Source organism: Macaca thibetana, chromosome 7 (genome assembly GCF_024542745.1).
Source record: "Macaca thibetana thibetana isolate TM-01 chromosome 7, ASM2454274v1, whole genome shotgun sequence".
Classification (NCBI taxonomy): domain Eukaryota; kingdom Metazoa; phylum Chordata; class Mammalia; order Primates; family Cercopithecidae; genus Macaca; species Macaca thibetana.
In genome coordinates, this window is record NC_065584.1 from 2,470,748 (window position 1) to 2,496,138 (window position 25,391).

The following is a 25,391-nucleotide window of genomic DNA, read 5'->3' on the forward strand; positions in this document are numbered from 1 at the left end:
AGAGGTCAGGAGTTGTATGGTCAGGCAAGAGTAGGAGGCTGGGTGGACAAGTGTCCCCCACCTGGTCACAGGGGTCCTCCCCTATCATCTCCATGTAAAAGACTGAGCAGGGGCAGGCAGCAGCTGAGACAGTCCTAGATGCTCCCACCTCACCTCACACCCCTCCATCTGGGCACGGGGCTGGGCTGGATGCAAGGCTGGGGCTGGGGCAGGGCAGGGACCACAGCAGAGCTATTTTTGCTTATGTTGCTGCAGCTGCCGCAGCAAGCATCAATCATTGATGCTGTGGGCATCCCTGCCTGTGGAGGGTGGAGGCGAGCAGTGCCAGTCAGGCCATGGGGGCAGGGCAGCGGCTCTGCTGATGCATCAGGGCCTGGGGAGCCTCGGTTTCTCACCCAGGCCCCACCAGGGCTTACGCCCCAGGCCCTGGCACCCAGCCTCAGGAAGGCTGTGGGCAACCAGTGGGCTGGGCCGGTGTCCCCATCTCGGTGGTCCAGGGAAGAGGTGGAGGCTGCGTGAATGGGACGCCTTCTCCCCGGGGTGGCGCCTGCAGCAGGTGTGGGGCCTTGTATGTGCCAGGGGCGGCTGTGAGTTGGGCTTGGGCCTGGTGATGCTGTGGGTGGGGGCATGAATTCCTGAGTCCAGGCCCACTTCTGTGGTCCTCCCTAGCCAGGCGTCTGTCCCCAGAGGAGCACATGGGGAGGAGACTGGAGCTGGGTGTGCTGACAGGAGCGCAGGCTTCAGCTGGTGGGGAAGGACTGGGATGGGGGCTGGTAGCCCCTCTCACCTTCTCCCATGCTCCCACAGCTGTGACCCTGGAGCCCCATTTCAGCTGCTGAGGCCCTGGTGTGCGGGTGGAGGGATTCTGGCTGGCCCCTGGGGAGCCAGTCCCCAGCCACACATAGCCGCAGCCTGCCCGTTTGTGGGGATACACCGCCCAAGTTGCAGGCCCTCCCAGAGGCATCTGGAGTGAGATAGAGCCCTCAGGACCCCAAGTTCCCTGAGGTGGGGAAGCTCTCTGGACAGACACCCCAAGGTGTCTTACTCAGGACACTCTCAGCTTAACCCTCAAGCTAGGAGAAGACCCCCAGAAGGAGGGTGGGAGGGGCAGTCCCCAGCTCCCCTGACAGTCACAGCCAGACTGCAGCCCCAGCACCCAGGGTGGGGCAGAGCCAGAGGCCACTGCCGAGAGTCACCAACCCTCTGTCTCAGAGTGGGCAGGAGAAGGGAGGAACGGCCTCCGGGTGGAGCAGGCCCTGCCCAGACCCCATCCTGAATTCTGGGCCCTGAATTCTGAATTCCAGACCCCCTCCTGAATTCTGGGGCCACAGGGGAGCACGGCCCAGCGGCACGTGTGTGTCTGTGCCCACCTTGGAAGTGGGCAGCCCCATGCAGGGCGGAGGCGAAGTTCCTGGACCCGGGAAGCTGTGATTGGCTCTGGGATCATTTCTTAGCCAGGGGTGGGCAGGCCCAGTGTTCACAGCTAGGTAAACCCAGGCTGAGGGGCAGGACCAGGGCAAAGTCCTCCCGAGTGTGGGGTCCCCACACTCCCGTGACACCCCGCTGAACTTGTGCTGTCACTTGGTCCCCACCAAGATGGCCTGGAGGGCTCTCTCGTCTTCCTGAAGGAAAACAGAGGCAGGGGCAGCAGGTAGTAGCCCAGGGACGGGGACATGTTGGGGGCAGCCCTGGCCTCCCCACCCAGGGCTCCATCCTCACCCATCCTGCAAAGCTGAGGGGAGTCCCCATAGCCCTGTGCAGATCACGCCAGACAATCAGGAGAGGGGCCAGTTCAATTGGATGGGGGCCCAGGGGGCCACAGGACCTCGTCAAAGGCACACACCTAATGGGGCTGAAGACACAAAGGTGGACGAGTGCCCTGAGCTGCCCCTCATTCCCAGGCCCTGCAGTCAAACTCAGACACACAGGACTGGCAGGCCAAGCCCCCAGCAGACCAGGCAGAGGCATAGATGCAGTCAGGGACACACACAGAGGTGTACGCACCCAGGCACCCTAGTGGCTCTCTCCCTGTGCCCAGGGAGTGACTGACACCGGGTGAGCAGAGCGGGGTGGGTCCCTGGGGAGGGAGGTAAGTTCAGGGCCTCTGGACCCCAGGCAACACTGCTCAGCCCTGAAAGAAGGACACTTCGAGGAGTGGGGGTAAGACCCACGCCAGGTCCACACATGAGGGGGAAGATTGTGCCCCCCATGCCTGGCCTCATGAGGAGGCTGCCAGGGCCTCTTCCTGGCAGTGGCTCTGGCGTCCGTCTGACCTGCTGCTGGATGGCTGCCCAGTGGCTGCAGCGAGGCTAACGGGAACTGTCTAGAGTGAGTCATCGCGCCCTGGTGGCTCACCTGGGCCCGCTGGCTGTGCGTGGTCTCCGAATGAGCCCAGGAATGTGTGTGCCCTGTGTGTATGTGTGCACGTGCGTGGATCTGTGTCCTGGTGTGGGTGTTCATGCGTGCAGGCCTGAGTGTGTATGAGGCTGTCTCTGAGTGTATCCAGTATCCCAGGTGGCCTGTGTCTGTGTCTTGGTGAGTCCGTGATCTTGTCTATGAGTGTGTTGCCTGCCTGGCCCTTCCGGTACAGCCTGGCCTCTTCCCACCCCGGGAAAAGGTGTCTGTGTGTGTGTGTGTGTGTGTGTGTATGACGGAGACAGCATGTGTGTTTGTGTGTGTCTCTGTGTATGTGTCTGTGTGTCTGTGTCTGAGTGTGTCTGTGTGTGTACCTGTGTATGGATCTGTGTGTCTGTGTCTCTGTCCGTGTGTGTCTCTGTCTTTGTGTGTGTGTGTATCTGTATGTGTGTCCGTGTGTGTGTGTGTGTCCCCGCATCTGACCCACACCCGTGGACATTGCCAGGCAGCAACTCCTTGGTGGTGGTGGTCCTCTCCTGGGTCTCTTCCAGCCCTGCCTCCCCCCATAATCCCTGCAGGACTCCACTCCTTCCGGTGTGTGCCCAGCTCGGGTCTACACCAGGCCGGGTGTCACCAAACTCTTAGAACTGCCTTGGGCCCCTGCCCTCCCTGTCCACACCACAGGTGTGCTGCCTCTGTGTGGTGCCCAAGCTCGATCCCAGGAAGGCTCCCACCCTCTGCACTCTGTCCTCACCAAGTCCGCTCTGCCTGAGTATCCCGGGATCCTTTCACTCCCTCCCACACCACAGCCCTGGTTCCACTGCTCGTATTTCCAGTTGTGCCCCATGCCAACACCCCTAGCCACCTGTGCAGTCTATCCTCAGCTCTCATCAAGCTCAGAGACCCTGCTTGGAGCCTTAGGTGGCACCTCCTACCCACAGGAGCCCCCTCAGCAGCCTTGCTGCCCTGCCCCCGCCCACTGGGCCTGACTTTCAACACCAGCCCTTTTGCCCCCATTCTCTGCACACACAGTACTCTGTTCCCTCTCTCCAGAACATTCTTCCTACACTGCCTGGCTCATACCTCACCCCTAAGGTCACAGCTAACACTGCCAGGAGCCTTCCAGGACCCCCGTTCCCCCGCCCCCAGGGCAGTCCCGCCCTGCAGAACGCCTTATCCTTGCAGTCTTGGCTGTGTCTACACCAGACCTGAAGCCCCTGGGGCAGGGCCAGTAGGGTGCTGGTTGCCGCTGTGTCCTAGGCCCTAGGCTCTTGACAAGAATCAGTAGGAAGGATGACTCTGGGCGGGGTTCTGGCTCCAGGACGGCCCCCCAGCGCTGGGTGCTCCCGCACGCAGCGCCCACCCCGCAGCCCTGTCCGTGGCGCCCTGTTCCCGCTGCACGCTCTCAGCCGCGTTCTCGTGTCGGCCACCCCCAGCCCCTGCAGAATTCTGTCTTGTCCTTCTGCTGCCGGATCACTTCCTGGGGTGCCCGCGACCACTGTTGTCCCCGCAGGCTGCCCCCCACCCAGCTTGTGACTAAAGTGTCTGTCTCCCCCGGAGTGGGAGGTGAAGACAGCGGCAAGTCCAGGAGCCTAGGTGCGGGGATCCTGAGGTCGCTCCCTGGCGGGAATCCAAAGTTAATTCTGCGGACGCGACAGGCGGGCCGGGGGCGCGGAGCGGGGCGGGGCCTGGCCGGGAGGGGCGGGGCCGCGGCGGCGGCAGCCAATGGGCTGAATGAGGCCGGCGGCACCGCCCGCAAGCGCGCTCCGCAGTGGCCCGGCCGGGCTGGGCGGACCCGGGCGGGGTCCTAGCTGTGCGGCTGGGTATCCTGGCGCGCGGTGTCCGCAGTCTGAGGTCGGCCGCCCGCGGCAGCGCGGAGCAGCGGGGCAGAGTGCGGCTCCCGCCCGCCCGCCCGGTGCGCCGGAGCTGGGACCAGCGACTGGACGCGACGGGCCGGCAGGCCCGCACCGCCTGGCCGCCGCGATGTGCGACTGCTTCCACATGGTGCTGCCTACCTGGCCCGGAACCCCCGGCAGCGGTGCGCCCTCCCCGCCTGCAGCCAGCTCCCGTGGGGCGGGTGGGCTCCGCGCGAGGGCGCGCGCCGGGGCGTGTCCGGGGGCGCGCAGTGCGGGCTGTGGGGGCGGGGGACTCGGGGATGCCGGCTGGACTCGCGCGCTGTTCTGGGCCTCCCCGGCCGCTGGGGTCTCTTCTCCCGTGCCTCGCGTTCTACCTGTCCACGACTTTCGGTCCCTGCTCCTCTCCCGGCCTCTGGGGCTGTCTCAGCCGCTCACTTTGTTTCTCGGTGGCTGACTCGTCTCTGTCGCGCACTCCCTCTGTCACTCGCGGTCCCTGTCTATCTCTCCTTTTCGCTCCTGCCCCGCTGCTGGGACACTGTCTGGTCGAGAGGCGGCCTCCTGGGAGGTGCTACCGCGCTCTGGAGCGGGGCTGGTGTCTGCATGGGGCATGAAAGCCGGGGCCGCCGGGACACGGGGCACCTGCACCAGGCTTGCCCTCTCACCTGCTTTGGGGGAGAGCAGCCAGGCTGGTCCGGGAGTCTGGGCTATCCACTTTGGTCCGGGGCTTCTAGGCAGGGTTGGGCAGCGTCTACTGTGTGGCTGTGTGGTGGGGTCGCTGGGTAAGTGGAGGCTGTGGCAGCGCTAGGCCTGAGGTCTGGGGCCTTGTGAGGGGCCTGAATGGGGTCAAAGTCAGGCCACAGAGTCCCTCAGTGCTGGGCAAGGGAAAGTGGGTGCTACCCACTGGCATGCCCCCAGGGATGGTCAGTAGCCTCCCTCTGAGCCGCAGGCTACGGAATGTGTACCTGCTGTTTTTTGTGTGTCTGTCCCTGCACTGGGCCTGGTTCCAGGGCCTGGGTGTCTCAGCATCTTGGAGGGCAGGGCTGGGGTGGGGGGGCAGTCCCTTGGGCTAGGTCTATGCTGCTGCAGCCTGACCACACCCAGGGCCTTGGCAGCCACCGGCCAGGGGGTTGGGCTGTGCCAGCACTGGCACGGGCTGGACCCCACTCCTTGGGGAAAACAGGTCAATGCTAATGGTGCCACGCTGCAGGCGCAGAGGGGTGCCCTTGGCCTGGGCATGCCCCCCAGCCGCAGCAGGCACTACCAAGGCCCCTCCTGTGGTCTGTTTATCTGGTGCGCACTTAGGGTGGGAGACTTGTCTGAGGGACTCCAGAGCAGGGAGACCCCTACAGCGCCTGCTTCACGGTGTTGCAGAAGGGAGTCCAAGGTGTCTGGGCTCAGCAGCGGGAGGGTGATGGCCCCGGTGGGCTGGAGGCCCCCGGCCCCCTCCTCTTTCACTATGACTGGCCCTGCCCACATGGCTGCAGGTTGACCTCCTCAGAGGGAGAAGGGCGGGGCCCCAAGGCATGGGACCACTACCCTGCCCCCAGCTTCCCTGCACAGCCTTTCCTCTCCACTTCCTCCTCGCTCAGGGGCACCCAGAGACTCCCAAGTTGCAGGGTCCAGGACCACCTCATCCACCCCCTGCCTCCACAGAGGCCTGTGCTGGCTTCGTGGTTCCCAGCCTGTCTGAGGCAGTCCCTCCCTGCGTCCAGCCTCCAGAACCATCTGCTCTTAGGGAATAAGGTCAGTGGCTCTCACTGGAGCTTTGGTAGGAGACTTACAAGATCAGAGCCCTTGGGAGTTCTGTCCAGCACGCCAGTTCCCAGACCCTCCCCAACCCTGCGGCCTGGGAATGTGCATTCCTGACAAGCACCCTGCCACCTACTGCCTTTCCCAGCCTGGATTTGGTCCAGGCCTTTTTCACCGGCAGTCCCCTCTCAGCAGGCTGGAGATGGGCGGACTCTCCCCTGCTCTAGTCTTCCTGTCCAGTTCAAACCTGCCCTCTGCCAGCCGCACCAGGCACCAGCCCAGCAGGGAGCCATCTCCTGGGCAGCTTTTGTGCTGAGGCTGCCCCCTGGTGGCCTTGCTGGGAACACCCCACGCAGCGCTGCCAACTGTAACACCAGCCTGTTCACTCCCAGCGGGCTCTGGGTGTCACACCCTTGCCTACTCCAGGGGCGGGTTGCCTCCTTCCCAGGGGCAGAGCTGGATCCCTGATAGCTGGGGAGACAGGGAACCCCTCCCCGGCCCTGGCCCCCACCCTACACCTGCTGCCCCTGGCTTGGCCTCAGCACCTCCCACAATGACGACCCAAGAAAGCACCACCGTGTTGGGAAGGCCCCAGGTGCAGTGACATCATGCGAAGATGTGTGGGTGGTCTCTCCTCTGGGATGGGGGTCATGAGATGGCTGGGCCCTTTCCCAAGAAGGGTGCAAAGCAGGGCAGCTGTGGAGGTGGTCTGCCTGTTCTGTGCCTTGCTGGTGCCTTCTTCAGGGCCTTGGGCTGCAAATGTGGGTCAGGACCTCACATTCGGAGACGGGAGTGATCGCAGCTGCCTGTGCTGCTAGCGCCATGCAGCCAGGGATGCCAAGTGACAGTGCGGGCGGGCCTGTCACCACCCTAGTGTCTCCCTGACTGGGTCGTCCACACTGAGGGAGGGCTGTATTCCCATTCTGCAGACAGGGACACTGAGGCTGGGGACCGTGAGGCAGTGACTGACTCCCTGGGCTTTTAGGGGCCAGAGCAGAATATCGCATGCTTTGGTCAGTGACATGCTGTTCTGACAGGTACTGGCTCTGCCCTGCCCCACCAGGCAGGGTGACTGCAGGCAAAGGAGCCCCTCTGTGGCCGCTAGTGGCAGGAATGGGCCCTGAGGAGGAGGCAGCAGAGGGCATCCTGGAGTGCCCTCCAATGAGGTGGCCTCTCAGAAGCCACCAACAGTGATGTTGTAAGTGTGTTCCTAACAACCCCAGCGCTTTCCCTGGTGGGGAAACGGAAGCTGAACCACCAGGGAGGGAGGCTGGGCTGCCTGCTGGCCTCTGGCTCCTGCCCCAAACCTCAGGAGTGCCCACCTGATGCAGCTCAGGGAAGGGGGTGGGGCTCAGAAGTAGACAGGAGGGTCAAGCCCGCAGAGCCTCCAGTTCCAATGCCCCGGGAGCCCCCTCCCTCCTGGCCTTCTCCATGCCCAGGAAGCTGAGTGCCCACTCCCATCTGGGCTCATCGTGGCTGGGCCTACAGCAGGAATGCCCTCATTGCCTTCTCTCCATTTGGCCAAGCTCTTCTGTCCTGGGCTGGGCTAGGAGCTGCCTCTTCTGGGAAGCCCCCTGGGTTGCTGGGCTCACTCCCAGCTCTCCCTTAGACTCTGGCCCCCTCTGTGTCCTTCTCTTGTGACACCTATGCTGAAAGCCTCTGTGTTTCAGGCTCAGCTGGGGGCTGGCTTGGCCAGGTGTGGAGAAGTATAGGTGCTGGGGAGGAAAGGCCCCCAAACCCCAGCAAGTGGGGGGCACTGCCATCTGGGGGTCCCTGCCACCCACTTCAGGAGTAGAATGACACATTCTCCCAGCTTGGTCTTCTGGCTGGCAGAGGCCCACCCTGCGCTCAGGGCTGGTGTGAGCTGTGGGAGTGCTTCCCGTCTGGCTGGCTGCCTGTTCACCCATCCTTCTGGGTCTCAAAGCCACCCCGGGAGCCCTGGGACCTGGGAGGTCATACCTCAGCAGAGCAAGGATCCACCCATTGCTCATTCAACAAACGTGAACCCTATTTTTGTGGCCAGTGCAGCCGCAGGGGGTACAGAAGGGCCAGAGAGGGCTCCCTGGAGGAAAACTGGCCCAAATGGAGACTGGGACTGGTCATGAAAAAGAAGCGGAGGCAGAGCAGGAGGAGCTTGCAGAGGCTGAGGGCGAAGGAAGGGACCTGCAAGGTGTTCAACCCAGTGCATCTGGGACGGGTGGGGTGAGGATGGAGAGGTGGCAGCGCCAGCTGCTGGAGGGATGGCTTTGTCCTGAGGGCACCGGGCAGCCCCATAGGTCTTAGGGCAGTTTTGGCAGGAAGGAAGCTGCTCCATGGGGGCTATGGAGGCCAGGTAGCCTGGAGGGAGCTTAGCAGAGTCTTAACTGGACACACAGGGAGGACGGGCCATGCCCCTCTGCTCCTCTCCATCCCCTCTAAGGGTGATGGGATCCCTGGCCACGCTGTGAGCTTCGAGGGTGTCTCCACCAGGCCCCACCTGCACTCAGTCTGAGCCTCCAGATTTCCCTTTATTTTTCTTTTTTTGGAAGCCATAGCCTGGCCGGGAGCCAAGGACTTCCTTGCTCGGATAAATATTTAATAGTCAGAAGCACTTTCTAAAATGGAAACATGGAGCCGGGCCCAGGAGGCAGGGGGTAGGGAGGGGCTGGGGCGGGAGGCGGTGATCCCCCATCCCCGCACCTACCAGAGGCCCACAGAGTTATTTGCAGCCACCGCCCTCCCCCCGGCTTCCAGTCCCTGCCCTGCCAGCTGTGCTGCGCAGACTTGGACTTGCTGACCCAGTGTGTGCTTGTGAGGGTGGGAGTGGCATCGGGGCCTCCTCTCTGCAGAGCTCTTGGGAGGGACTCCTTCCTGCAGGGGTGGCGGTGGTGGGATGGTAGGCAATTGCACAGGCTGTTCCGGGTAGGAGTCCAGAAAGGGATCTCAAGCCACACCCCTGCCTGGACGCTGCAAAGGGTATAGCCAAGCAGGGGCAGCTGGGGGTGCCTGGGACGCGGCAGGGGCAGGACACTTTGGAGAGCCTCACTGGGCTATGTCCGTGTGAGCCCTGCCAGCTGGAGGGGCTGTCAGGTGACGGCGTGTGGGTAGGCAGGAGGCCCCATGACTCAGCCCCACTGGGTGGAGTTAAGGCCCCCTTGTTTAGGGCTCCAGCCCTCGGTCCTTGGCCTGCTCCTGCTGCCTGGCAGGCCTGGCTCCTGAATAAGCCAGTACCGTCGGCTCCTTGGTGACACATGCCCTGAGAATGCCAAGCTTCATGCCTTGGCCTCCTCCTGGCTGATTCACCATCCGCTGCCCTCGGCCCTGCCTGGCCCCCGCCAGCAGCCGAGTTCCCACGGCGACCCCTAGCTGATCCTGGGTCCTAACAGCTCTGAGCCGGGACTAGCTGTCCAGTGCACATCACCGGACATGCCGGATCTCAGGGTCTGTGATGTGGTGGCTCAGCAGATGCCCTGCCTGCCGTCCCTCCAGCTGATCAGACACCTGCCTGACCACTGAGTCCCACCACGTGGTGCCAGGGGTCTGGTAGGTGGGGGTCCCCAGGAACTGAGGCAGGTGAGCAAGGCCCTGCCCAGCACCCGCCTGCTGGTGGCCAAGTGTGCCCCTCTTGGGACTGGGTAGCAACAGGGGCAGGGTGTGAAGTGTGGCTCTCCAGCTCTTACCCTTCCCAGTAAGTGGTCCTGAGCCAGAGCCCAGGGTCTCCAGCCTGACCCCTTCCCTTGCTGTGTGTCTGCACCGTGCTGTGGGCACCCACCGCCAGGGGATCTGTAGCCGAGGGCTTGGTGCTGACTGCCTGGCGGGGTAGCAAGTCCAGGATCTGAGCTGGGAAGGTGCCCCAGGGAGAGCCAGTGGCACGTGCTGAGCGTCTGGAGAGGGCCTGGGGCAGGGTGTGGTGCGTTCCCATGGCGGTCCGCGTTGGGGAGGGTGCGCCAGGAGGAGATCTCGGTCATGTGTTCCACGGCTTGGTGGACCACACTCGCCGCACTGCAGCGAGGGTCCGGGGAAGGGCTTGCGTGGCCGGCGCTGTGGCCAGCTCTACAGGGCGCCTCCCTCTGGCTGCTGTGAGGTGGGCCTAGCTGGGGTGGGGGCCCCAGTAAAGGCTCTTGCGGGGGTCAGTGCTGTGTTTGTCATGATGGCCCTGCTCTGTACCAGCGTCCCCTTCCCATCCCACTCCAGCTGGGCTGGGCCTCTAGGTACGGTGCTGACTCAGCCAGCCCTGCCCTGCCTGGCTAGTGTGGGTGTCAGGTGGTAAACATGTAAACAGCGTTCCCAGGTGAGAGCTGTCTGGGAGTGTTCCCGGAGCAGACCTGGCCAGCTTTTCTGTCTTCGTGTAAATAGAGTCGTTTTCTACCTTTGTGACCGTTAGGTTTTTGTGTCACCCTTTTTAGGGCATTGCAATGGGGGGAGGCCAGGAAGGGGCCTGGGAGCAGGTCCCTGCCTTTCGGGACTGAGGAGCCCCTGGGGCCTCTCCCACCCCATTTGCGGGCCAGTGCCTCTGCTGGGACAGAGCCTTCCCCGCCCTTGAAGTCCTCTGGCCTATTTGAGGACCACTTCTCTCTGTGCCCGCCTCAGGCCACCCTGACATCCCGTGGTGGGGGCAGCCCTCTCAGCCGCGCCTTCCCACCTCTTCCCATGCCACTGGGGCCTGGTGTGGATGCAAGCCATTCTGTCGCTGACCTACCAGGCCGGGTCTGACCCCTCACTGCCCCTGAGGCCTGGGCTGGGCCTCAGCTGTGCGGGCCTGCTCCAGACTGCCTGTTGGAGGCAGGTCCCCACCCAGGCCATGGGCACAGGGCTGGCACCCTGGGATCCCAGTGGGGCTACACATAGCACATTTGGTTGTGTCCTGCTGAAGCCTCCTGGCCACCCAGAGCAAAGATGAGTGGGGGCTAAGGGCCCAGGGTGCAGCAGGGTGAGGTGACCAGGAGGTGGGCCAGGCAGCTGGAGCTCTGGATAGTGGGGGACTTGGGGGCATGGGACTCAGATGTTTCTCAGCCACCACCCAGAAATGACTGGGAAGGATGGGAGGCTTGTTTAAAAAAAAAATGCTAGGCCAGTGCGCAGGCTCTCACCTGTAATCCCAGCACTTTGAGAGGCTAAAGCAGAAGGATCTCTTGAGCCCAGGAGTTTGAGACTAGCCTGGGCAACACAGGGAGACCTGGTCTCCACAAAAAATTTAACAATTAGCCAGGCGTGCTGGTGTGTGCCTGCAGTCCCAGCCACTTGGGAGGCCAAGGCGTGAGGATCGTCTGAGCCCATGCGTATGAGATCAGCCTGGACAATATAGTAGGATCTTGTATCTACAAAAAAAATTTAAAATTAGCCAGGTATGGCGGCGTCACCTGGAGACCCAGCCACTTGGGAGGCTGACACGGGAGGATGGTTTGATTCCAGGAGTTTGAGGCTGCAGTGAGCCATGATCGCACCACTGCCCTCCAGCCTGGGTGAGAGAGAGAGACCCTGTTTCAAAAAATGCTGGTTCCTGAGCCCCACCACACCCTGCTTACCAGATACCCTGGTGCTTCGAGGGGTAGGGGCTGCTGTGAGTTTGGGCTGCGAGGGCTGAAAGGAGGCCAGGGTTGGCTGCCCTGGGGGCTCAGGCAGGTGGCAGATGACCAGGCCCCAAGGTCACTGGCCCAGCCCCCTGTGGGCTTAGTCCTGCCCTTAGGCTATGCCTCTCCTCCCTTCTGGGCCAGCCTCTATCCTGGCACCCATAGGGAAACTGAGACACAGGGCTTGTGCAGAGCCTGCCTGGGAGGGACCTGCTTCAGGCCTACGTCTGTCCACAGAGCAGGACCTGGCACGCACTAAGGCACTCACCAGACTGGGCTGGCTGTGTGACTCAGAGCGGTCTGTTCCTCTGCAGTCAGCTGCTCAGGCTGGGGGAGCACTCAGGGTGGGGTCCCCAGCTCCAAGAAGCTGAGTGAGTGTTGAGGGCTGGCCTGGCTCCTGGCCCATCAGGGGACCCGCCTACTCCCTCTGGTGGGACGTGGAGGTCCTGGCAGGGTCCAGAGCCAGCCCTAGGAGCAGGCGGAGGCGGAGGCGGGATAATGGGGGGAGGAGCTGTGGAGGGAGGAACCGGGCGTGGCAGGGGGAGGTGGCCAGTTGGGATCTTCACTTCTGGGCCAGTTGGGAGAGCGTCTGTAGCTTCCTTGGTAAGTGGCTCCTGTGCCCACCCCCTGCACTTCGGCCCCCTTCCCGGTCAGCCCCGGGCACCTGCTTGCCTCACTCTTCCGCAGGTCTGTCGGGGCCAGCAGGCCACCAGCAAGAGGGGCTGGAGGAACAGCGCTGGGCTGGGCATAGCCCTGACCCACAGCTGATGGATGGGCAGGGGTGTTAGTTTACCATGGCTCCAGCCAGGGCCAGTGGGTTGGGCACGGATGTCAGGGAGAAATTCCCGGAGCCCCTTCTCCTGGCTCCTGGCCCCTGGGGTGCTGGCGGAGCCCAGGCCATACAAGGTGTGTGGCAGGACACCGAGCTGTGGGCCCTGGGCAGGTAGGGGACAGTGGCTCTTGTTTGCAAGGAGCCTCGGTGTGGGGGGAGGTGAATGCGAAGGGCACCTGCACTCAGGGCAGCCGCAGGTCTGCAAGTCCCCCAGGTGGGCGTGGGGCCTGGGGAAGGGTCCTCAGACGACCCTGTGCTTGTGTGGTACACAGGGGCCCTGGGTGTCTGTGGAGGGTGGTTGCTTCCAAAGGCCAGGTTTACTCTCCTGGGGGTGCCCGAGGTGGGCTGTGGGGGCCTGGGGCGATAGGCAGCCCCATCACAGGGTCACACTGCCCTGGACGTCTGTGGGGCCGGCCTTTCAGCCCAGGGAAACTGGCTCCGGCTAGCCAGCCTGGGATGGATGGGAGCGTGGGGCTGCTCCTTTTGGCTGCCAAATCCCTTGGAGAGGTGGCTGGTGTGCTCCCCTGTGCCTCAGTTTCTCCAGGAGCAGAAGGAGATGAACTGGGCCCACCTGCTGCCCTCCCATCCCCATCAACGGCCTCCCGCCCTCAGGCTTACCAGGCTTTTCCAGGAGATCTGACAAGCTCCTTCCTTTTTCCCATGCACTGCCCGCACTAGCATTTATTATGCACCTACGATGTGCCAGGCTCTGAGTGCTTGGTGAGCAAAGTGTTCTGGGGACCAGGGACCAGGCAGTGTCCAGAAGCCATGGCAGGGTGGCCAAGCTTAGTCTGTGAATTTGCCCAGCAGAGAAGACAGCCTGGGAAAGCCCAGAGAGAGAGAGCCCATGGCCCAGGCAGGCACAGTGAGGGCTGAAGAGGCTGTGGATGTTGGCTAGGGCTAGAGCAGGCACAGAGAGGCTTCCAGGACAGTCTGACCCATGGACGGCACCAGGGAGCTACGGAAGGTTGTTTTGGGAGAGGGTGATGTGAATAGCCTCACGGGTACAGCTGGGCTGCAGTGGGGAATGGTTACTGGGTGGGCGAGGAGCCCAGCTCCTAGGTCTAGGGGACTGAGGCTGGCTCCTCCGCCCTCCTGCAGCCTTGGAGGCAGAAACAGAGGCAGGAGCAAGAGCCAGAGCTGGCTCTGCCGGCCTCATCCCGAGAGAGTTATCTCGAGAAGCATGGGGAGGGGTAGGGGATGTTGCTCAGGAAAGTCTGAAGGTCTCATGACAGTCAGCCCGCTTGGCACTTTCTTCATGAAGTTCCACCACTGGGTGAGGCCCAAGTGCAGCCAGCTGTGTGCTCCTGTGTCTGGGTGGGCACAGGGCTCCCGCCTCCATGGCCTCACTCGGGGCGTTCAGAGGGAGGAGCCCAAGCCAGACACACAAGTGCACACACGCCCTAGCACCTGAACACGTACATCGCGTGAGCACACACGTGTGCACACTCACCTGCAAACCTGGAGTGGGCTGTTCCTCCCACCCAGGATGGACTTTTCTGGCCACTGGAGAGCCAGTCTCCTTCCTGCCAGCCCCCAGGGCCCTGGTGACTTGCAAATGCACCCAACCATGCCCTCCCACCTGGAGGCAGGAGATGGGGCCCTGGGGCTGCCAGTTTAGATGCAAACTTGGATTTTGTTTAAGCAAAATCTACTTCCTCTCCGCATGGACCTGTTCTGGACCCTCCAACAACTCTCATTTAGCTGGTGGCTGGTGGGAGTCCTCAGTTCGGACCCGGCTGTGGAGCAGGGGTGTTGGTGAGCCTCTGCTGCACTCCCCAGCCTGTGTTCCTTGTCCCCTCCCGCTCCGCCCGCCCCCCGCCCCCCACACCCCACCTCCCCGCCAGGATCTGCTCCTCCCCCAAACACACTTCCTGAGACCCTGCCTGCTCAGGCCCTGCCCCAAAATAGTCCAGTTCTTGGGGAGGCAGCTCTTCTGGGCCAGGGTGGGTGTCCTCTGTGCCTTTCACTGTGGTACCACCCCCACCTGCCGTGGCGTGCAAGGGACTGACCTGGGTCCTGGGGTCCCTCCCCAAAGTTCAAGTTTGCGCCCGCAGGAATGTTAATGGTAGTGTTGAGGCCAGGGCACTGGGGAAGGAACCAGGTGCCAACAGCCTGACCAGCTGGGCCTGGCTCAGGCAAGTCACCTCCACATTCTCCTCTCTGAAGCGGAGCTTTGGTGACTGTCAACAACCAGCGTCATGATTCAGGTGATGGGGCCACTTGCAGAGCCTGTCTGGGAGAACCGGAGACGGAGATGGGGCGGGGCAAAGGCGGCCTCCTCCGCACTCTGGGGCCAAGGCGGGGCTTCCTCAGGACCTCGGGCCTGGGAGGAAGTGCTCTTGGTGGGGGACTGGGATACTGGGGGCCTTCCTCTCTCTCCCCACTGGTGTGGGTCCGAGGCCGGTAGCCTGGCTGGGCAGCCTTATCCCGAGGCGGGCAGGATTTCCCCCTTCCTGTTTGTGTTCCTGGGCCAGGTTCCTGCCAGCCCAGCGGCACAGGGGTCCCCATTCCGCAGCTGTGTGGCCAGAGGCGGGTCTGCTGCTCCCTGAACCTCTGTGCTTCATCTCCACCACAGGCAGTGCAGGAACAGCTACTCCCAGTGCGGTTGCTGAGGGTGGGACTGGGGACTGTTCCACGTGGGCCAGTGGCAGGACCAGGCATGAGGGCCAGCAGGAGCAGAGCTGGTCACGCCTCCTCCTCCTTCCCCCACGCAGGTTCCCAGCACAGGGTGTGCCCCGGGCTTGCTGTCGACACCCTCCCTCACCGGCCCCAACACCCACAAGACTACCCTGGAGAGATCTGAAAGTGCAGCCGGCTGTGCCCAGCTCAGGGGCCCTTCACCATTGTGCCCACCCCCAGCCCAGCAGACCTGTGCCCCCTGCCTGGCGAGTCCCTTCTCCAAGGAGTTGCCGTCCTGACCCTTTCTTGGGCCTCACGGCAGCTGCCCCCCACCCCCAACCCAACCAGGCTCCTGCCTGCCGGGTGGGGTTTTTTGGCTGGGGAGGCTGCGGAGGGAGGAGGCGGCGGCTGGGTTTCTGGGCAGCCTCAGAACACCTGCCCCACCCTGAGTGCTGGGCAGGGCCTGGGACACCCGGTCTTGGAGGCAGGGGAGCCCCTCCCCACTCATGACCCCAACTCCAACCGCTGGCAGGGGAGCAGCTGTGGGCCAAGTGACCCAGGGACCCTTCTCTGCCCCCAGCCCTGCTAGGTAAGGGCGGGCTGGGGCAGTTGCCCCAGCTCCACACCTACTGGCTGGGTCCCCTTGGGTAAGTGGCTCCCCTCCCCCAGCCTCAGTTTTCACATCTGTTACCCACCTTGGGGATTGAGGGGCAGGGTCTGGGCAGAGCAGGAAGGGAAACTGAGGCCAGAGAGTGGCTTACCTGCATTGCCCTTGGCTTAGCAGTGGGCAGGCTCTGGCCAGATTCCTGTCCCCTTTCTTGGCACCACCCCCCCCCCCCACGAGTTTGCTGTGGGTCTGGTGTGGCTGGAGCTCCAGGCAGCTCCAGGCAGCTCCAGAGCGGCCGGGGTGGCCCCAGCTAGCGGTCCCTCAGGGTTGTGGGGTGCACTGGGGAGCCCTGGCAGGGCACGTGGAGGGAGTGGGAGGGGGCAGGTGGGCAAGGAGTGGAGGGTTTGGCAGCCATCTGGGAGGCAGAGCAGTGGGGCTGGCCAAGTTCTGTCTGCAGGTTGGGGGTGCGTCCAGGTGGGAGCAGCAAGGGCCCTGTCAGGTGGTGGGGCAGTGTCTGAGTGCCAACGTGAGTGAGATGGGCCCAGGTGGCCAGGACAGAGCTGTGCAGAAGGGAGACAGGGCCTTGCCCCTTCACCGCCTGGTTAGGGAGAAGGGGCCTGTGGAGGAGATCATGTCATGGGGTTGCCAGGGGTACAATTCTTGGGCTGACACCTTGTGCAAGGCTGGTTTGGCAGGTGAAGGAAACGGAGGTTGTGGCTCTGCTGCGGGGTCATGGAGGCCAGGGGTCTGGGCCTGGCCACCCGAGCAGTAGGAAGGTGGTGGGGGTGGGATGATGTGGGGGTGAGTGTTGATGCCTCCTGGCACTGACCCAGCCTTGCCTGCCCTCACCTCCTGCCCTTCTCTTCCCTCACTTGAGAGAACCTCCTCCAGGAGATACCATCCCCCAGCCCTGCCAGGCCTGAGACCAGAGCCAGAGGGGACGTGGGTTGTGAGCCATCTTGCAAAAGGGCAAGGAAAGGCCCCTGAAGCAGTGAGGGAGCAGCAGGGGCCTGTGCAGGCAGAGGTGCTCTTGGGATGAGCAGGCATGGCCCTGGGGGTGCCTCTGGGGGAGCAGTGTCTATGGCCCAGCAACCTACACTCAGGGCAGGCAGGGTGGCCCCCAAATCCATGAGGGAATGAAAGCTCAGAGAGGGCATGAGCTTGCTCAGGGCCACACAGCACATTGGCCAGAGCTAGACTACTGCCGGGACTGGGCCTCCCCATCTCCCTTCATGGGACAGTCCCCAAGGCCAGGATACCTACCGCAGGGGACAGGGAGCAGCTGGTCCCCGAGGCCAGCACACCACCCCAAAGGATAGCGACATGCTCCTTTCCAATCAGTGTCCTACCAGCAACTGGGTCTGGGGCAGGGATGGGGGCCTTAGGTCTGAGACCCTCCTCGTCACTGCCGGAGGGAGGCCCTGGAGCCCAGGCCAGGGCGCCAGAGTTGGTGTGAGATTGGTACTGTTTCTTCTTGGAATATTTAGAGTATAATTCGGAGTGGGAGTTGGGCCTGGAGTTCTTTTTATGGGACGGTTTTAAATAAGGGATTTGATTTTTTCTTTTTCTTTTCTTTTCTTTCTTTCTTTCTTTCTTTTTTTTTTTTGAGACAGCGTTTGCTCTTGTTGCCTAGGCTGGAGTGCAATGGTGCGATCTCGGCTCACTGCAACCTCCGCCTCCTGGGTTCAAGCGATTCTCCTGCCTCAGCCTCCAGAGTAGCTGGGATTACAGGCGCCCGCCACCACACCCAGTTAATTTTTGTATTTTTAGTAGAGACGGGGTTTCACCATATTGATTTTTAAATTGTTATAAAACTGCTTGGATTATCCATCGGGGCGTCCTATCTTTTGGCCTCCCTGGGCCACATTGGAAGAAGAATTGCCTTGGGTCACACATAAAATACACTAATGAGCTAAAAGAAACAATTGCAAAAGAATATCCTAATGTTTTAGGAAGTTTACGAATTTGTGTTACGCCACGTTCAAAGCTGTCCTGGGCTGCATGCGGCCTGTGGGCCGTGGGTTGGACACGTTTGGTTCTTCCTGTGGGTTTTCTAGGAATATATCCAATCGATCTAAATTTTCAGATTTATTAGTGTAAAGGTTATAATTATGTTTGATTTTATGTAGAATTCTAAAATTTTTTATGGAGAAAGCATACAAACCATGGCACACCCAAGTAGCTAGCCCTCTGGTTGGGAAGTAGACCCCTACCGCCACCGGGAGACCCTGTCTGCCCGCTCCCTGTGGCGACTTCAGCCCTAGTTGGCCTGAGCCTGACTGTGAACTGGATGTGATGGGCTCCCCTGGTATGAGCGCTTTTTATATCTAGCTTCTTTATCTCAACCTTGCGTTTGTGAACTTCATCCATGTTGCACGTAGGTATAGTTTCTACCATATACTGTTCCATTGGACAAATACCTCAGGTTTTTTTTTATTCTACTGTTGATGGACATTTGAATCTCTGGTTTCTGGGTGCCACAAATTATACTGAGATGGACGTTCCTGCACCCATCTTTTGAGGGACATACGTGCGCATATTTCTTGGCCCTGCCCCTGGCTATGAGTTGCTGGGCCACAGGGTAAGGCGTGTCAGGCTTTGATAGACTCTACCAGACTGTTTCCAAGTGGTTGTGCTAGCTCACCCCCAACCCACACCAGGACGGAGTTCCAGCTGCCCCAGGCCTTGTCCTCAGGTGGTCCGCCTCGCCTAAATCTCGACTTTGAGATTTCAGCCATTCTCCTGGGAGCATATGGCGCCTCGTGGTTTTGTTGGCATTGCGCAGATGACTAGAAATGCTGGCCATGTTTCCACATTCTCATCGGCTGGTTGAACATCCTCTTCTATGAGCTACCTTTCCAGTGTTTTCTTGCCCATGTTTCTATCGGGTTGTCTTTTGGTTTGCAAGAATTCTTTGTGCTTTCTGGGTTGGAGGACTTTGCTTGGTAAATGTATTGCAGCTATCTGTGCCCAATCTGTGTTTTAGGCAAAGATAGCTGCAACTCATCGATTTCATTTCCTTTGGATATATAACCCAGTAGTGGGATTGCTAGATCAAATGGTAGTTCTATTTTTAATTTTTTGAGGAACCATCCATAGTGTTTTCTATCATGGCTATACTCATTTACATTTCATGCCCCTAGTGGTGTTTTTTGATGAACTTAATTCTTTTTTTTTTTTTTGAGACAGAGTCTCGCTCCGTCGCCCAAGCTTGAGTACAGTGGGGCGATCTCCGCTCACTGCAAGCTCCGCCTCCCAGGTTCACGCCATTCTTCTGCCTCAGCCTCCCGAGTAGCTGGGACTACAGGCCCCCACCACCACTCCCGACTAATTTTTTGTATTTTTAGTAGAGACGGGGTTTCACCGTGTTAGCCAGGATGGTCTCGATCTCCTGACCTCATGATCCGCATGCCTTCACCTCCCAAAGTGCTGGGATTACAGGCGTGAGCCATTGCGCCTGGTCAGAAGTTCTTAATTCTAATATAGACCAATATCTGTCATTTTTTGTGTGTTCCGTTTAATAATTTATCCCCTACTCTAAAAGTAATTTCTATTTATTTTCTAGAAATTTTATTGGTAAGCCTTTAACTTTGGATCTATAATCCACATGAAATTAATTTTCTGTGGCTGAGATGGGGCGAAGATTAATGTTTTTCCATAGGGATATCCAGTGGATCCCAGGCCATTTATTGAACAGATCATCACAGCTTTATGTGTGTGTGTCTGTTTCTGGGATCTCTGTTCTGTTCCGTTGGTCTTTTTTTTTTTTTGTTTGTTTGTTTTTGAGACAGAGTCTCACTCTGTTGCCCGGGCTGGAGTGCAGTGGCCGGATCTCAGCTCACTGCAAGCTCCGCCTCCCGGGTTTACGCCATTCTCCTGCCTCAGCCTCCCAAGTAGCTGGGACTACAGGCGCCCGCCACCTCACCCGGCTAGTTTTTTGTATTTTTTAGTAGAGATGGGGTTTCACCGTGTTAGCCAGGATGGTCTCGATCTCCTGACCTCGTGATCCGCCTGTCTCGGCCTCCCAAAGTGCTGGGATTACAGGCTTGAGCCACCGCGCCCGGCCCCGTTGGTCTTGATTTGCATTTCCCTGATAACGGAAAATGTTGAGCATCTTTTCTTGTGCTTATTGAGCACTCGTACATCTTCTTTTGTGAAATGTCTGTTCAAATCTTCTGCCCATTTTTAATTGAGTGTTTTTTCTTCTATTGAGTTGTACACGGGCTCCATGCAAGTCCTTTGCCAGATACATTCATTGCCTTTTCATTTTCTGAGGAAAATGAAAGCTCTTAAGGCCAGTGTTTTAAATTATGAGAACTTAAATTTATCAGTTTTCCTTCTACTATCCTTACCTTCTGTATCCTAAGAAAACATTGCTGCCTTCAAGGTGGTAAATAATTTCTCCTATATTTTCTTCTAGAAGTTTTATAGTTTTCAGTTTACCTCTATGATTCATTTTGAATTCATTTTCATTTGTGATGGGATGGAAGGGTCCAGGTTTATTGGTTTCCCAGTAAATACCCAGCTGTTCCAGGACCATTTGGTGAAAAGACTTTGTTTTCTATTGGAATAACTGGGCTGCTTTGACAAGAATTTGGCCGGGCATGCACAGGTTGCTGTCAGGAGCGTTCTCACACAGGTTCACACCTGTACTTTGGGAGGCCAAGGCAGGTGGATCACTTGAGGCCAGGAGTTCAAGACCAGCCTGGGCAACATGGTGAAACCCCATCTTTACTAAAAGTACCAAAAAAAAAAAAAATTAGCGAGGCATGATGGTGCATGCCTGTAATCCCAGCTACTTGGGAGGATGAGGCACGAGAAATGCTTGAACCCAGGAGGCAAAAGTTGTAGTGAGCAGAGATTGTGCCACTGCATTCCAGCCTGAGTGACAGAGTGAGATCCTGTCTCAAAACAAAACAAACAAACAAACAAGAATAATTGGCCATGTAAGTGTGGGGCTGTTCTGGACTTTGTTTTCTGTTCACTGATTTGTGTTTCTGCCACACTGTCCTGATTCCATTGGGGGTCAGAGAAGAGATCTAGGGTGATTGAAGTGATTTTAAATTTGTTGAGGCAGGTTTCTGAGCCAGCATGGGGACTGTCTCAGTGACTGTCCCCTGTGCACCTGAGAGCAGCATGCTCCGGCTGCTGTCTGGAGTGTTCTCCTAGTGCCAGTTTGGTCTCGTTGGTTGATGGGTGCTTCAAGTGTTTTGTATCTTCCCCTATTCTACTTTGTAAGGTTATCATTTCCTAAGAGTGTTAAAATATCCTATTGTATAATAATTATGGATTTATTTCTCCTTTCAGTTTTGCCGGTTTTTACTTCAGTGTTTTATTGTTAGTCATAGACACACCTATCAGAATCTGACACTGATTTGTCGTGAATGGGGGTGGGAATATGTCTTTTTTTTTTTTTTTTTTTTTTTTTTTTGAGACGGAGTCTCACGCTGTTGCCCAGGTTGGAGTGCAGTGGCGCGATCTCGGCTCACTGCAAGCTCCGCCTCCTGGGTTCACGCATTCTCCTGCCTCAGCCTCCTGAGTAGCTAGGACTACAGGCGCCCCGCCACCGCGCCCGGCTAATTTTTTGTATTTTTAGTAGAGACGGGGTTTCACTGTGGTCTCGATCTCCTGACCTTGTGATCCGCCCGCCTCGGCCTCCCAAAGTGCTGGGATTACAGGCTTGAGCCACCGCGCCCGGCTACTTCAGTGTTTTAAAAAGGAGATCTAGGTGTTTTTTTATTTGTTTTTTGAGATAGGGTCTTGCTCCGTCACCCCGGCTGGAGGGCAGTGGCACGATCTCGGCTCACTGTAGCCTCAACCTCCTGGGCTCAAGTGATCCTTCTACCTCAGCCTCCTGAGTAGCTGGGACTACAGATGTGCACCACCATGCGTGGCTAACTTTTTAATATTTTCTAGAGATAAGGTCTCACTGTGTTGCCCAGGCGAGTCTCAAACTCCTGGCCTCAAGTGATCCTCCTTCCTCAGTCTCTTAAAGTGCTGGGATTATGGCGCAAGCCACTGTGCCCAGCCTACTATTCCATCTTAGTTCCACTATTGGTTTATTACCTATACATGTTTTTTTTTTAATGGTTGCATTATGGTTTATACTCTGAATATTTAACTTATTACAGTATAATTTCAAGTAAGATTGTCCTACTTCAAGTATAATGTAAGATCTTCACAACAGCAACTTCTGCACTCCATCCCCATCCCGTCATATGCTTTACTTCTATATTTGTAAAATTCTAAGATACATTTTATTTTATTTGTTATTATTTTTTTGGAGACAGAATCTTGGTCTGTTGCTGAGGCTGGAGTGCAGTGGAAGGATCTCAGTTCACTGCAACCTCTGCCTCCTGGGTTCAAGGGATTCTCCTGCCTCTGCTTCTTGAATAGCTGGGATTATAGACGTGCACCACCATGCCCAGCTAATTTTTGCATTTTTAGTAGAGACAGTGTTTCACCATGTTGACCAGGCTGGTCTCGAACTCCTGGCCTCAAGTGATCTACTCTCCTAGGCCTCCCAAAGTGCTGGGATTACAGGTGTGAGCCACCGTGCTGACTTATTTTTGTTTTATACAGTTAATTACCTTTTTCTTTTACGGTTTCATTGACATATAGTTTAGAAACCATAGAACCCACCCATTGTAAATGTATAATTCAGTCATTTTACTAACCTTATAGAGTTGAGCAAACATCACCACAATCCAGTTCTGAAACACCTCCATCACCTTCCAAATTTTCTGAACCCCACTTAACAATCAATCTCCCTTCCCACTCCCAGCCCCAGGCAATGCCAGCTTAATTCTGGTAAATTATAGAAACTTTGGTCCAAGGTACACTTGTCCCTCAGCATCCATGGGGGATTGCTTCTAGGAACTCCCTCGGATACCAAAATTCAAGGATGCTCAAGTCCTTCTATAAAGCGATGTAGTATTTGCAAATAACCTACATACATCTTCCCTCTCCAATACTTTAAATCGTCTCTAGATTACTTGTAATACCTAATGTAATGTAAATGCTATGTAAATAGCTGGTATACTCTGTTGGTTAGGGAATAATGACAAGAAAAAAGTCTGTACATGTTCAGTATAGATGCAATTTTTGGAAGGACATTTTTGACCCAAGTTTCATTGAACTCAGGACACAGAAACCACTGATATGAAAGGCTAACTGTATACCCTCTCCTCCCACTCCTTTTTGCTATTATTGTCACATATATACTGCATCTATATATGTTATAATCCTAACAATATGGTGTTCGAATTGTTGCCTTATATAAGTGCTTCACAGACTATTGCCTGTCTTCTAAATCCAGCCTCCTTTTTGTTTTACAAGTAAAGTTTTGTTGAAACAGTTATGCTCATTTATTTACATATTATCTATACTCTATAGCTGCTTCTGTATTATAGCTGCAGAGATACAACAGAGATCATGTGGCCTGTTAAGCTTAAAATATTTACTATATTGCCTTTTTCAAGAAAAGTTTGTCAATCCTTGCTTTATACAATCCTCTGTTTTTGAAAGAAGTTAAGAAATAAAATTAGGACAATATATATTCAGAGTCTTTTATATTTGCCTACATATTTACCACTTTTTGCATTCTTCATTTCTTCCTGTGCATTTGACTTACTGTCTGGTATTAGTTCCTTTCAGTCTGAAAGGCTTCTTTAGTATATCTTGTAAGGCAGATTTGCTAGCAATGAGATTTCCAAGTCTTTGTTCATTTGGGAATGCCTTTATTTTGCCTTTTTTAAAATTTAAATTTTTATTTTTTTGAGACAGAGTCTTGCTCTGCCTGACTGGAGTGAGGTGGTGCAATCACAGCTCACTGCAGCCTCAACCTCTCAGGCTTAAGCTATCCTCCTGCCTCAGCCTCCTGAGCAGCTGGGACTATAGGCATGCACCACCATGACCCGCTAATTTTAAAAAAAAATTTTGGGCCGGACGCGGTAGCTCACACCTGTAATCCCAGCACTTTGGGAGGCTGAGGCCGGTGGATCATGAGGTCAAGAGTTTGAGATCAGCCTGGCCACCATGGTGAAACCCCATTTCTACTAAAAATACAAAAATTAGCGGGGCATGGTAGCGCGTGCCTGTAGTCCCAGCTACTCGGGAGGCTGAGGCAGAAGAATTACTTGAACCCGGAAGGCAGAGGTTGAAGTGAGTCAAGATCGTGCTACTACACTTCATCCTGGGTGACAGAGTGAGACTCCGTCTCAAAAAAAAAAAAAAAAATTGTAGAGATGAGATCTTACTATATTGCTCAGGCTGGCCTTGAATTTCTGGGCTCGAGCTATCGTCCCACCTCAGCCTCCCAAAGTGCTGGGATTACAGGCATAAGCCATCATGCCCAGACTATTTTGCCTTTATTTTTGAAGGATAGGTTGCTTAATATCAAATTCTTCGTTGACAACATTTTCTTTCAGCCCTTTGAATATACTGCTCCACTTTCTTGTGGCCTCTACGGTTTTGATGTGATTCAGATGTTAGTTGTATTTTTATGCCCTTATTATGTGATAGGTCCCTTTCTCTTGAGCATTTTGACTATGATGCGTCCAGGTGTGGATCTCTGTGTTTCTCCTGCTTAGGTTTTGTCGAGCTTCTTGGATTCTGCAGATTGTTTTCAGCCATCACTTCTTCAACTCTCTCTTCTGTCTCTTTATCTTATGGTTAATGCTCTGAGGCTCTGTTTTTCTTCAATCAGCCTTCCTCCTGACCCCCGTTCTTCAAATTGGTTAATTTATATTAATCTACAAGTTGATGATTCTTCCGGTATCTCAAATCTATTGGTGAACCCCAGTAGTAAATTTTCAACTCCAGAATTTTTGCTTGCCTTTTAAAAAATAAGTTTTATTTATTTATGAGATTCTTTCTTCATTATTGTTAACATATTTTCCATTAATTTTTTAAACATGGTTTTTTTGTGTGTGTGTTTTGAACAAACTCTTTTTTTTTTCTTTTTGAGATGGAGTTTCACTCTTGTTGCCCAGGCTGGAGTACAACGGTGCAATCTCAGCTCACCGCAACCTCCACCTCCCAGGTTCAAGCGATTCTCCTCCCTCAACCTCCTGAGTAGCTGGGATTACAGGCATGTGCCACCATGCCCGGCTAATTTTGTATTTTTAGTGGAGATGGGGTTTCTCCATGTTGGTCAGGCTGGTCTTGAACTCCCGACCTCAGGTGATATACCTTCCTCGGCCTCCCAAAGTTTTGGGATTACAGGTGTGAGCCACCGCGCCCAGCCTGAACAAACTTTTAATAGTTTCTTTGAAGTCTGTATTAAACCCAACACTGATGGACATTTAGAGATACTTTCCATTCACTGCTTTTTTTCTCAGTATGGATCATACATTCTTGTTTCTTTGCGTAACTTGTAATTTTTTGCTGGCTGCTGGACATTTTAGATAATACATTCGAGCAACTCTGGATTCTGATCCTCCCAGGGTGTGGTTATACAATAACTAACACCTTGTGTTTGTTTAGTAACTTTCTTGGACTAAATCTGTTCCAACTTGGAATAAGTCCAGTCTCAATTCAGTGCTACCTGACTTGATGCCACAGCCTCTCCAGCCCGATAGCTGTGGATCCTCCCCTGGCCCCTGAATTTGCTCTCAGATCCAGTGTCCAGGACAGGACTATGCCACCTCCACAGTGTACATACACTCCTGGCTCCCTCCCCCGGGCCCCGATCTGCTCCCCCAGCCTGCTTATCTCCACTGACAGCCACTCTCTCTGCAGTGTCTGGCCGACAGCTGCAGCCCAGGGAGCCAGATGCAGAAACTGAAGATGACCACTCTGTAAGTGAGAGCGGGAGGAAG

The 25,391-nt window shown here is 56.7% G+C and overlaps 2 protein-coding genes across 2 annotated transcripts in view; one reads left to right on the forward strand and one right to left on the reverse strand.

Annotated features, from left to right (window-relative positions):
* Nucleotides 1-8,683, reverse strand: part of PACS2 (phosphofurin acidic cluster sorting protein 2) — a 421,633-nt gene extending 412,950 nt beyond the window's left edge. The window contains exon 1 of the mRNA XM_050796972.1: nt 8,680-8,683. The gene's annotated coding sequence lies outside the window, so the exon portion shown is untranslated. The remainder of the gene's footprint in view (nt 1-8,679) is intronic.
* AHNAK2 (AHNAK nucleoprotein 2) overlaps nt 4,321-25,391 on the forward strand; it is a 43,550-nt gene continuing 22,479 nt past the window's right edge. The window contains 2 exon segments of the mRNA XM_050797006.1: nt 4,321-4,393; nt 25,312-25,370. Coding sequence (XP_050652963.1) covers nt 4,339-4,393; nt 25,312-25,370 — 114 coding nt within the window. The 5' untranslated portion in view covers nt 4,321-4,338.